The sequence below is a fragment of the Sinocyclocheilus grahami genome, unplaced genomic scaffold (assembly GCF_001515645.1).
Source record: "Sinocyclocheilus grahami isolate Dianchi unplaced genomic scaffold, SAMN03320097.WGS_v1.1 scaffold2173.1, whole genome shotgun sequence".
Lineage (NCBI taxonomy): Eukaryota > Metazoa > Chordata > Actinopteri > Cypriniformes > Cyprinidae > Sinocyclocheilus > Sinocyclocheilus grahami.
This window is the reverse complement of record NW_015507352.1, coordinates 29,999-42,130: the sequence shown is the minus strand read 5'-3', so window position 1 is coordinate 42,130 and position 12,132 is coordinate 29,999. Positions and strand designations below refer to the sequence as shown.

At 39.9% G+C, this 12,132-nt stretch overlaps 1 protein-coding gene across 1 annotated transcript in view; it reads left to right on the top strand.

Moving 5' to 3' along the window:
* The window catches only part of LOC107574290 (F-actin-uncapping protein LRRC16A), a 35,696-nt gene that overhangs the window by 5,821 nt on the left and 17,743 nt on the right, over positions 1-12,132 (top strand). The window contains exons 4-15 of the mRNA XM_016260736.1: positions 5,296-5,355; positions 6,103-6,224; positions 6,341-6,438; positions 9,624-9,694; positions 9,775-9,848; positions 9,973-10,048; positions 10,126-10,214; positions 10,314-10,408; positions 11,248-11,334; positions 11,438-11,526; positions 11,843-11,920; positions 12,013-12,089. Coding sequence (XP_016116222.1) covers positions 5,296-5,355; positions 6,103-6,224; positions 6,341-6,438; positions 9,624-9,694; positions 9,775-9,848; positions 9,973-10,048; positions 10,126-10,214; positions 10,314-10,408; positions 11,248-11,334; positions 11,438-11,526; positions 11,843-11,920; positions 12,013-12,089 — 1,016 coding nt within the window. The remainder of the gene's footprint in view (positions 1-5,295; positions 5,356-6,102; positions 6,225-6,340; positions 6,439-9,623; positions 9,695-9,774; positions 9,849-9,972; positions 10,049-10,125; positions 10,215-10,313; positions 10,409-11,247; positions 11,335-11,437; positions 11,527-11,842; positions 11,921-12,012; positions 12,090-12,132) is intronic.

Below are 12,132 nucleotides of genomic sequence, written 5' to 3'. Positions count from 1 at the left end.
TGGAGGTGTGAATGGTTGTGTGGAGAGGGGTTCAGGGCAGGTGTGGGGTGTTTTTTCAAACCTGCAGTAGAACTCGTTCAGATCGTCTGCCAGGTGTTGATTCTCCACAGTGCTGGGGGATGGTGTCTTGTAGTTGGTGATTTCTTTTAGACTTTTCCACACTGATGCCGAGTCACTGGAAGAGAATTTAATCTTTATTTTTTCAGAATAATTCCTCTTTGCCACTCTGATCTCCTTTTCCATTGTGTATTTAGCCTGTTTATACAAGACATTATCCCCCTTCCTGTGAGCATCTTCTTTGGCCTGACGGAGCTGTCTGAGTTTTGCAGTGAACCATGGTTTGTCATTGTTGTAGGTTAAATGAGTCCTGCTAGGAATGCACATACAGTGGGGCAAAAAAGTGTTTAGTCAGCCACCAATTGTGCAAGTTCTCCCACTTAAAAAGATGAGAGAGGCCTGTAATTTTCATCATAGGTATACCTCAGCTATGAGAGACAAAATGAGAAAAAAAGTCTAGAAAATCACATTGTAGGATTTTTAAAGAATTAATTGGTAAATTCCTCTGTAAAATAAGTATTTGGTCACCTACAAACAAGCAAGATTTCTGGCTCTCACAGACCTTTAACTTCTTCTTTAAGAGGCTCCTCTGTCCTCCACTGGTTACCTGTATTAATGGCATCTGTTTGAACTCGTTATCAGTATAAAAGTCATCTGTCCACAACCTCAAACAGTCACACTCCAAACTCCACCATGGCCAAGACCAAAGAGCTGTCAAAGGACACCAGAAACAAAATTGTAGACTTGCACCAGGCTGGGAAGACTGAATCTGCAATAGGTTAGCAGCTTGGTGTGAAGAAATCAACTGTGGGAGCAATTATTAGAAAATGGAAGACATACAAGACCACTGATAATCTCCCTCGATCTGGGGCTCCATGCAAGATCTCACCCCGTGGGGTCAAAATTATCACAAGAACTGTGAGCAAAAATCCCAGAACCACACGGGGGGACCTAGTGAATGACCTGCAGAGAGCTGGGACCAAAGTAACAAAGGCTACCATCAGTAACACACTGCGCTGCCAGGGACTCAAATCCTGCAGTGCCAGATGTGTCCCCCTGCTTAAGCCAGTACATGTCCAGGCCTGTCTGAAGTTTGCTAGAGAGCATTTGGATGATCCAGAAGAGGATTGGGAGAATGTCATATGGTCAGATGAAACCAAAATATAACTTTTTGGTAAAAACTCAACTTGTCGTGTTTGGAGGAGAAAGAATGCTGAGTTGCATCCAAAGAACACCATACCTACTGTGAAGCATGGGGGTGGAAACATCATGCTTTGGGGCTGTTTTTCTGCAAAGGGACCAGGACGACTGATCCGTGTAAACGAAAGAATGAATGGGGCTCTGTATTGTGAGATTTTGAGTGAAAACCTCCTTCCATCAGCAAGGGCATTGAAGATGAAACGTGGCTGGGTCTTTCAGCATGACAATGATCCCAAACACACCGCCCGGGCAATGAAGGAGTGGCTTCGTAAGAAGCATTTCAAGGTCCTGGAGTGGCCTAGCCAGTCTCCAGATCTCAACCCCATAGAAAATCTTTGGAGGGAGTTGAAAATCCGTGTTGCCCAGCGACAGCCCCAAAACATTACTGCTCTTGAGGAATGGGCCAAAATACCAGCAACCGTGTGTGAAAACCTTGTGAAGACTTACAGAAAATGTTTGACCTCTGTCATTGCCAACAAAGTGTATATAACAAAGTATTGAGATGAAATTTTGTTATTGACCAAATACTTATTTTCGACCATAATTTGCAAATAAATTCTTTAAAAATCCTACAATGTGATTTTCTGGATTTTTTTTTCTCATTTTGTCTCTCATAGTTGAGGTATACCTATGATGAAAATTACAGGCCTCTCTCATCTTTTTAAGTGGGAGAACTTGCACAATTGGTGGCTGACTAAATACTTTTTTTCCCCACTGTATATATATTCTGTTTATGTATATATACTGTATTCTATATATAGTACCAGTCAAATGTTTGGCCCCTCGAATGGGAAAGTATCCAAACTTTTGACTGGTACTGTACTATAATATACACAAAGAATATCTGCCGATATATCGATATCTGGCTTTTTTTACTCCCTAATATCGGTATCCCCAAAAAACCCATATCGGTCGGGCTCTAGTTTTTATACAAACTTTTTATGGATATAATTGTGTTTCTACTCCAATTCATGTTTGAAATCAAATGGTGGCTATAATAAAACTTCAAACATTAAATAATGAAGAGACAATTTAAGCAAAAATGATTAGTACATTCAGCAAAATGAAAATTTGAAAGCTCAGACTTTGTCCAACTTTTTATTGCAATTACTGTATGGGAGATGAGCTATAAATAATGTTTAGTGATGTTTTCTTCATGCATCAACCGAAAACAGCATAGATTAAATGATTGTGGTTCATCAAAATGAAGATCTATTAAAAACTAGAAATCAATATTGTCGACTGAATCACTAATTTTAGTCAATAATTCCAGCCCTCCAAACCCGTCATCTGGAACTGAAAATCAATTTTCGGCATTATATTTTGAGTTGCCAAAATTTTACTGCATCACTAATAAAAAGCACATATTTATTGATAATAATGTTTGGAATAAACTAAATAATGTTGGGCAAAATGGAAAACACAGGCTCTATACATTTTCAGATTACATTATATATAAAATGGACATCCTTTGCATCTTTCGTGGAATACATGTAGCCCTTTTGGCTTCTAATTCAATAGTCTGCATAACAAACATACTTCCCTAAAGAGTATTTAATTAAGAAATGTGAAATCTGCATTGTCTACACAGTGTCTCTTCTCTCTTTCAAGCTTTAGTAACTTCAGGCCATGACTTGTTTACAATCTGTTCCGTGCAAATATATATACAAATTGGTATACATTTATTTAGCAGAGGCAGATGCTGCAGCCCGGATCAAAACGAACACATCTGAATGGGTGTATCCCTGACCATTTACATTTTAGCATGTTTATAAAGCAGAGCAAATGTTTAAATCCATGTGTTTGTTCTACTGTTTGATGAGTCAGGATTGAATACACACACACACACACACACACACACACACACTTTGCATTCCAGGAGCTTCCACAAGATTTAGCAAGAAACTCACAGGCTTTAGTCATGATGTTTGTCTTATCTTGAGCTCAGTAGCTGTTTTCAGTCATGACGGCTCATTATTCTCTAAAAGACGAAAGCACACCAGGGAATATATTTTACTTTTAAAAGATTAGCTTTATTGTTTTGTTTTGTTTAGTTTTTTTTTGAGCACATGTACTGTGCAATAACAATACACCATGCATAAATGTTTAACAGGCAGAATAAAGAGCATAATAATATAATTGTTTTATTTTTGTTATTATTGATAAGCAACTAATCTTAAAATAATCTGTTTATCTGTTAATCAGATCATCTGTTTTCCCTCATAAACTGTAAATATCCACGAAACTGCAACATGCTAACTTTGCCTACTAGCTTAACTACACTGCAGTTCATAGTACACACTACACTAGGATACAAGCTCAGTCATATACAACCAGAGTACATACTTAACATGAGTAATTATTCGATCAGACTGACAAAAAAGAAAACGATTTACTCAAAATTTGATTAAAATGCAAAATAACTATTTCTTAGATGATAAATAAACACTTTCTGAACATGCAATCTAATAATAAGGTCATGTAATAGTGTAGCATGCTAACGATTGATGTGTTTATCATTGCATAATCAATTCTGTTTTATATAAATTACATTTTAAAGTAGTATAGTATGCATTAAATGTAAACTCAGAATTCTGAGGATAAAAGTCAGAATTGTGTGATTTTGGTTTTATAATTTGCAATTGCAATATATAAACTTGAGAAAAAAAGAAAAAAACCTCATTATTGTCATGCTCAGTGTTCTTGCACGTGCCTCAAAAGAGGGCTTATAATGACTTACATACTATCTTACTATCTTAATACACACTACTTGCTTTATGCAAGCACTATATAGGATAAATCACTATGCAGGATTTACCCTATTATACTTTATCGACACGAATTGATAGGTGAAGCAACAAACAGCCACCCACAAATAGTCTATAAACAAAGCATCAGGCTGTCTTTGAGTTCACATGAACAACGGTTAAAGTTACTCGTCGTCAGGCTACAGAAGAATACCATAATTCCTCCGTTCAGTTAGGCCTAAGACATCGAGAGTCACGCAGACCTAGAACAACCCAGCCACAACACATAACTGCGAATAACATGCCTTATCTTAACACAGAATCGACCACAGAGTCCAACGTTTATATTTGTTCTACGAATCTTTGAGTTAACATGTACTAAACATGAGTGGAATTTGTACCGCGGCGCCCCACACCTTGATGCTCATGACAAGAACAGCATGTATAGTTATCTTTATTGAAGTGAATTAGGTTTAAATCGCTGTCATGCATGAATTAATTATGTTTTTGCAATTTTACACATAATAATCCACGACCCCCCCCGTAGTTCGCATCCTGGTCATGCTCTAAATCTTCTCTGGTCTCTCCACAGGCTCTCGCTCCTCATCGAGTGTTTCTTCTGAGCACACGAGTCCCTGCTAAAGTGAGTGAGTGTGTGTGTGTGTGTGTGTGTGAGTGTGTGTGTGTGTGTGTGTGTGTGTGTGTGTGTGTGTGTTTCTTCTCTGTGGATCTGCAAACGTGTTGAGGCCTGTTTTTTACTCAGTCTCTCTTCAGTCTGCAGCAGTCATTTCTGTGTGTGTTTCTTCCGTGTTTGAATGTGTGAGATTGTGTTTTTTTTGTGCTGTTTGTTCAGGATTTATGTTCTTTCAGTATGTCATCTGTAGTTCCCCTTCTAGGGAACTCAATGCTGCACCCCCTAGGGGGCACATTGGGGAATGCAGCCTGCATGACCGGTGTCTGAAGCACGTGTGAAACAACACCAATCTTTTGGCCCACATGGCCCTTGACGTCATAGGCAGGGTGCCCGGAAGTATAAAAGGGCTCCTGCTGAATACGTTTACGAGGTACGAATACCTCTTTGCTGCTCCTGAATACAGCAAAGAGGATGACATATTCAAGGGCCATGTGGGCCAAAAGATTGGTGTTGTTTCACACGTGCTTCAGACACCGGTCATGCAGGCTGCATTCCCCAATGTGCCCCCTAGGGGGCGCAGTGTCTCGTTCCCTCCCGGGGAACCATGGATACATGCGTAACCCCAGACCTTTTACCGTGTGTTTGTTTGTCCTGCAGGTGGATCAGTCCTTCAGTGTCTTTGACATTCAGAGCATCAGCTGTGTCAAACAGAAACAGGTGAACATCAACCTTAACAATCAGAATCAGCTTAATCGTTACATTTAATGTTTTTTTGCTTTTTTTAAAGTTTGTTTATTATGTGCATATAATTAATCCTGGAACTATTGCAAGGTTATTCGATGAAGGAATAAAAACTTATTTGACAAGAATCAGCCTTAATGGCAAATATATTTGCATACACAGAAATTAAAAAACAAACAGAGCCCAATAATGAAAAACAAATACAGTAAAACAGTAATATTGAGAAATATTATTACAGTTTCGAACAGCTGTTTTCTATGTGAATATCTGTTAAACTGTAATTTATTGCTGTGATGTTCAGTATCATTCCTCCAGTCTTCAGTGTCACATGATCTTCAGAAATCAGTATAATATGCTGATCTGCTGCTCGAGAAACATTTCTGATTATTATCAATGTTGAAAACAGTTGTGCTGCACAATATTTTTGTGGAAACCGTGATAAACTCTACCATTCAAAAGTTTGTGGTGTGTAAGATTTTTTTTTAAAAAGAGAGAGAAAATACTACTTTTATTGGTTATGGATGCATTAAATTGATGAAAACTGACAGTAAAGACATTCTTAATATTACAAAAGATTTATTTTTCAATTAAATGCAGTTCTTCTGAACTTTTTATTCATCTGAACTAGTTGTATGTTTTATGCTGTGATGGATGTTTACCACCCTCTGCTGATCGAATTGTGCTTTAACACCTGTGTGTGTGTGTGTGTGTGTGTGTGTGTAGTTGCTGGTGGACTATGACAGAGGGCAGCTCTCTCTGAGACTCACGTCTGATCAGGACGCTGATGATTTTATTGCACATATAGGAACAAACGTTCAGGAGATTTGTCCAGGACTCAACCCACTGTAAGACAGTCTTACACACACACACACACACACACACACACACACACACACACACCGTAGCTACTTGCATGCATATGTGTGTGTTTGTTTCATATGTGTGTGTTTGTGTGTTTCAGAAGGGTGATAAAGAAGCTCTTGTTAAAGCCGGTGGAGAGAATCACCAGTTTACAGACACTCTGGGAAAATCACACTCCAGCAGAAGCAGGACCATGCGGTACACACACACACGCTCGCTCATTCACTCTCACACACACACACACACACAAACTCTTTCAGGGTTCAAAAAGAAAGCAGAGTATGGAAAATATTTGCATTTCCAGACTTTTGCCTCTATTTAGTTTTTTATAATAGAAAATTAAGAATATATTGAAAATAAAGTAGTGTGTTTTCACGGCACCTGCTTAGTGATTCTTTAGTGATTGTAAAACAGAAATTCAAGGTGTACTTCATTATGCAAAATGCAGGTTATAAGCGTTTGGGTTTATTCTCACGATATTCTTAGCACCATATTTCATAGCCTCAAGGACTTTTGCAAAAATTTTAAATATACAGACTCTTATGTGTGCACGAGAAACCATTAAACTTAGCATATAGGACGATGCACACTGAGCCACATATTGCACCATCAGCCCATTTAGCGGTGTGGTTTCTTGGCCACCACAGAATATGCCTTAAAGAGAGCTAAGGCCTTGAAAATATGATATACTGCCCTAACCAAATTTTAAAATTTCAAAATTCAAATTTTGAACACTTTTTTTTTTACAGCAACAGTCTTACTCTTTTTTTATAGACCCTTGAACTTGAGAAATAGGAAAATGCAAACAGCTGTTTTATGCCATCAACCCATTTCGTGTCATGGTTTCTCCGACGCCACGGAGGATGTGTTAAATTGGACATTAGGCCTTGATATTAGAGGTACTACCATAATGAAAGCCAAATTTTGAGCAAGTAGATCGCTATTAATTCATATGCATCCATGCTCTCGTTTTATTCATATTAAGATGGCAGTGATGCACAAAGGAAATATGTTAAATAAAACTAGAAATTGTAATGCGTAAGCATGCAAAAAATTTTCATGCGGGAAGAAAATTATTCTAAGCGGACAGCGGGTGAACAAAGAGTGAATATATAGCAGGAGCGGGTGGGTGTGGAATAGAACCTTGCGGGAGCGGGACTAAAAAAACTGTCGCTACTTTGGGGCTCTCTGACCACTGTTTGGTTCATCTTATACCGACCTACAGGCAGAAACTGAAATCAGCTAAACCTGTATTAAGGACTGTTAAAAGATGGACTAATGAAGCAGAGCGGGATTTACAAGCCTGCTTCGACCTCACTGATTGGAGTGTTTTTGAAGCTGCTACAACTGATCTGGACGAGCTCACAGAGACTGTAACTTCATATATCAGTTTCTGTGAAGACATGTGCATCCCCACCAGGACATTCTTATCATTCAATAAGGATAAACCGTGGTTTACTGGGAAACTCAAACAGCTTCGTCACGCCAAAGAGGATGCTTACAGAAGTGGGGATAAAATCTTGTATAACCAGGCCAGGAACAGACTAACAAAGGAGATCAGAGTGGCTAAAAAGAACTACTCTGAAAAGCTGAGAAAAGAGCTTTCCGCAAACGATCCAGCGTCAGTATGGACTGGTCTGAGGAACATCGCCATGTACAAGACACCACCCCCACAGTCTGCGGAGAATCAACAACTGGCTGACGATCTGAATGTGTTTTACTGCAGGTTTGAAAAGCCCAGTCTCTCACCCCCCATCCGTTCTGATCTGCAATTCACACATTCACCTACCCCTCCTGCAACCCCCTCCCTCCCCCACCATTCAACCTGCACTTAAGGTCTGTGTAGAGAACGTGAACCGGGTCTTCAGGAAGCAGAAATCTAGGAAAGCTTCAGGCCCAGATGGTGTTTCACCTGCCTGTCTTAAAGTCTGTGCTGACCAACTGGCCCCCATCTTCACACAGATCTTCAACAGATCTCTGGAGCTGTGTGAAGTTCCCTGCTGCTTCAAACGCTCCACCATCATTCCGGTCCCCAAAAAGCCCAAAATCACTTGACTTAACGACTGCAGATCTGTCGCTCTCACGTCTGTGGTCACGAAGTAATTTGAGAGACTGGTCCTGGCCTACCTGAAGGATATCACTGGACCCTTGCTGGATCCTTTTCAGTTTGCCTACAGAGCAAACAGGTCTGTGGATGATGCAGTCAACATGGGACTGCATTACATCCTGCAACACCTCGACAGACCTGGGAATTACGCAAGGATTCTATTTGTGGACTTCAGTTCGGCCTTCAATACCATCATGCCTGACCTTCTCTCAGACAAACTCACCCAGCTCTCCGTGCCCACCTCCATCTGTCAGTGGATCACCAGCTTCCTGACAGACAGGCAGCAGCTAGTGAGGCTGGGCAAACTCACATCCAGGACTATCACCATCAGCACTGGCGCCCCCCAGGGGTGTGTACTCTCCCCACTGCTCTTCTCTCTCTACACGAATGACTGCACATCTAAAGACCCCTCTGTCAAGCTCCTGAGATTTGCAGATGACACCACACTCATCGGCCTCATCAAGGATGGAGACGAGTCTGCTTACAGACAGGAGGTTAAAGAGCTGGCTCTCTGGTGCAGTCTTAACAACCTGGAGCTTAACTTTCATAATTATACATCGTCCATCACAACTGACATATTTATACACATAATCCAACATTTTTACACTTGTAAACTGCACACTTTGTAAATAACATATCTACACACTTATAACATAGCTGTACATTTATTTAAACAATTACTTTTTTTCCTATAGTTCTATTTCTGTGTATAGTACAATATTTAATTTCTGTTTTTTCTTATATTAGTTATATTCCATCCCTACTGTGTTATTAATATGTATGTCTGCACTATCATGTATGTCTGCACTATGTCTGTACTTTCTTCTACACTGGAAGCTCCTGTCGTCAAGTCAAATTCCTTGTGTGTGTAAACATACTTGGTTATAAAGCTCTTCTGATTCTGATTATTATTTTAATTTAATTTAATAATATATTAAATTATAATAATATATTGTCACTTCGGCTCTTTTTTTGTCACTTTTGGCTCTGTATTTTGTCACTTCGAGAAAATCAATGAAAAACCCTGAGAAAATTAAAATATTTACAGATGACTGTACTATATGCCAAAAATAAAGCTGAAAATAATACTGTATGAACCGTTTATGTTGAATATGGTCTGAAAATCTACTGAGAGGATTGGATATTTGAGTCTGGAAAAGTATGGAATTTTTAAATGGAAAAGGAACCCTCTCTCACACACTCACAGATGTCTGTAGCTCTCGTGAACCCATCTCTGTGTGTGTGTGTGTGTGTGTGTGTGTGTGTGGCACTGCAGGTGGTTTCTCGCGGCTCTACTGGTGTGTGTGCGATCAGATGAACGTCCCCTACAGAGACGAGGTGCAATGGGTCAGTACAGCTCTATTCTGTCCGTCTGGTCTCGTCTGTGTCTCAGTGTCTGTCTCACAGCTCTGTGCTTGTCTCTGAAGGACGTGGACACCATCTACCTGTCCCAGGACACACGGGAGCTCTGCCTGCAGGACTTCATACACCTGGACAACAGGTGACACACACCACAGCTGCTGTTAATACAGTGCTGACCAAAATGATTACTAGTGTTCTAATAATTTTGGCCAACACTGTATATTGAGCGTACATTCATGCTGTGTTTGTGTTGTTGTGCTCAGGGATCTGCTGGCCATCACTGCTGCTCTGGAGTTCAACCAGTGGTTCATCAAGCTCTCCATCAAGGACTTTAAACTGGTGACTGAGTGTGTGTGAGAATGTGAAGTGGATGGAGGATGTGCTTGTACACTCATCATGTGTGTGTGTGTGTTTAGAGTGCAGATCTGTGCGATCAGATACTGAGAGTTGTGTCTCGATCCACCAAACTGGAGGAACTGACACTGGACAACACCGGACTCAAGAGGTTCACACACACACACACACACACACAGTGTATTCACATGCATGTTTCCTGTTTTATCACAACAGTCTGTTTTACTGTATTTTACTGTGCGTGTTTCAGTGATTTTGCTCAGAAGTTTGCTGCTGCATTGAGTCAGAATCCAAACTCAGTGTTACACACTATCAGTCTGGCCAACAACTGCCTTGAAGACAAAGGTACAACACACACACACATATTAGAGATGAACAATTTGGGGGGAAAAAATCTAATTGCAATTTTTTCTGAAAATGAATGCAGAGAAAAATATGCACTTGAGTTATCATAGTTTCACACTGTTATTGACCCATTCAATATGACCGCAAGTAATTAATTGTTATTATTAATTAAAAATGTCAAAATAATAGATATATTGATGTTGTAGCGAATAATAGGTGAAATGCAATATGTCATGTAAAATAAAAAAGTGCCTTTTATTTTGCAGTATAGGTGTTGTTTGTTAAACCCTAAATGTTTTAATGTAATTTTTTTGTATTTTTTTATTTTTTGTTTTGGATTTTGTTTTCCCTTAATAATAAAAACCTTCATTTAAAAACTGCATGTTGTGTTCACTTGTGTTATCTTTTACTAATATTTAAATTTGTTTGATGATCTGAAACATTAAAGTGTGACAAACATACAAAAAAATAAGAAATCAGGAAGGGGGCCAACACTTTTTCACACCACTGTATATATATGGTTTTAGTTTTAGCTATAAATTATTTTATTTAATTTGGCTTTACCATTTTTTATGTTTTTTTTAGTGATTGCATCAGTGTTTTAGTATTGTAAAACCACCAGTTTTTTATTTTTATTCTAAGTGGCTGTGTTTGTGCCTTGTCCTATATTGGAATACAAACATTTCTGGAAACCTCAATACCTCTGCTCAGGATCTGCAGACCACTCATACTCTGTCTGTCTGTGTCTGTGTCTGTGTGTGTGTGTGTGTGTGTGTGTGTGTGTGTGTGTGTGTGTGTGTGTGTGTGTGTGTGTGTGTGTGTGTGTGTGTTATTGACAGGTGCTGTGGTTCTGAGCTCTGCGCTGTCTAAACTCACACCTGGACTGAAACAGCTGGATCTGTCCAAGACCTCACTGTCTGCTAAAGGTGATCTCATGCGATACAAATAATTAATTTTTGATTTGTATTTTCATGACAATAATAGAAAGTAGTTGGTGTGTGCTGTGTTCATAGTGTGTGTTTGTTTCAGGTGTGAGTGTTCTGGCTCAGTGTTTCGGTTCCACATCACTTACACACCTGAACCTGTCTGGAAACACCCTCAGAGGAGACGACATTCCTGTATGTTCACACACACACACACTCTCACAGACACACTCAAACACACACACACACACACACACACACTCACACTCACACACACACTCACACACACACACACACACTCTCACAGACACACTCAAACACACACACACACACACACACTCACTCTCACAGACACACTCACACTCACACACACACACTCTCACAGACACACTCAAACACACACACACACTCTTAACGAGACCTACTGAACCTAATGCGTCCCTTCCTGTGGTTCAGTGTGCTGTATGAATTAGTGTGTGACGTTGTGTTGATGTGTTTGTTGTGTTTGTAGCACCTGTGGAGTTTCCTGTCTCAGTCCAACCATCTGCACACACTCGACCTGTCCAACAGCGAATGTTCACTCGACCTGGTTAGACACACACACACACATGCACATCACAATCACACAGGTCAGGTGTGTTACACTGCAAACTGCTGACAGACAAACTGTGTGTTCTTCAGGTGTGTGCCTCACTGCTGCGCGGTTCCCTCAAACACCTGACCATTCTCAACCTGGCCAGAAGTGTCTTCAATTACAAGTACAACACAAACACATGCTCACACACACACACACACACACAC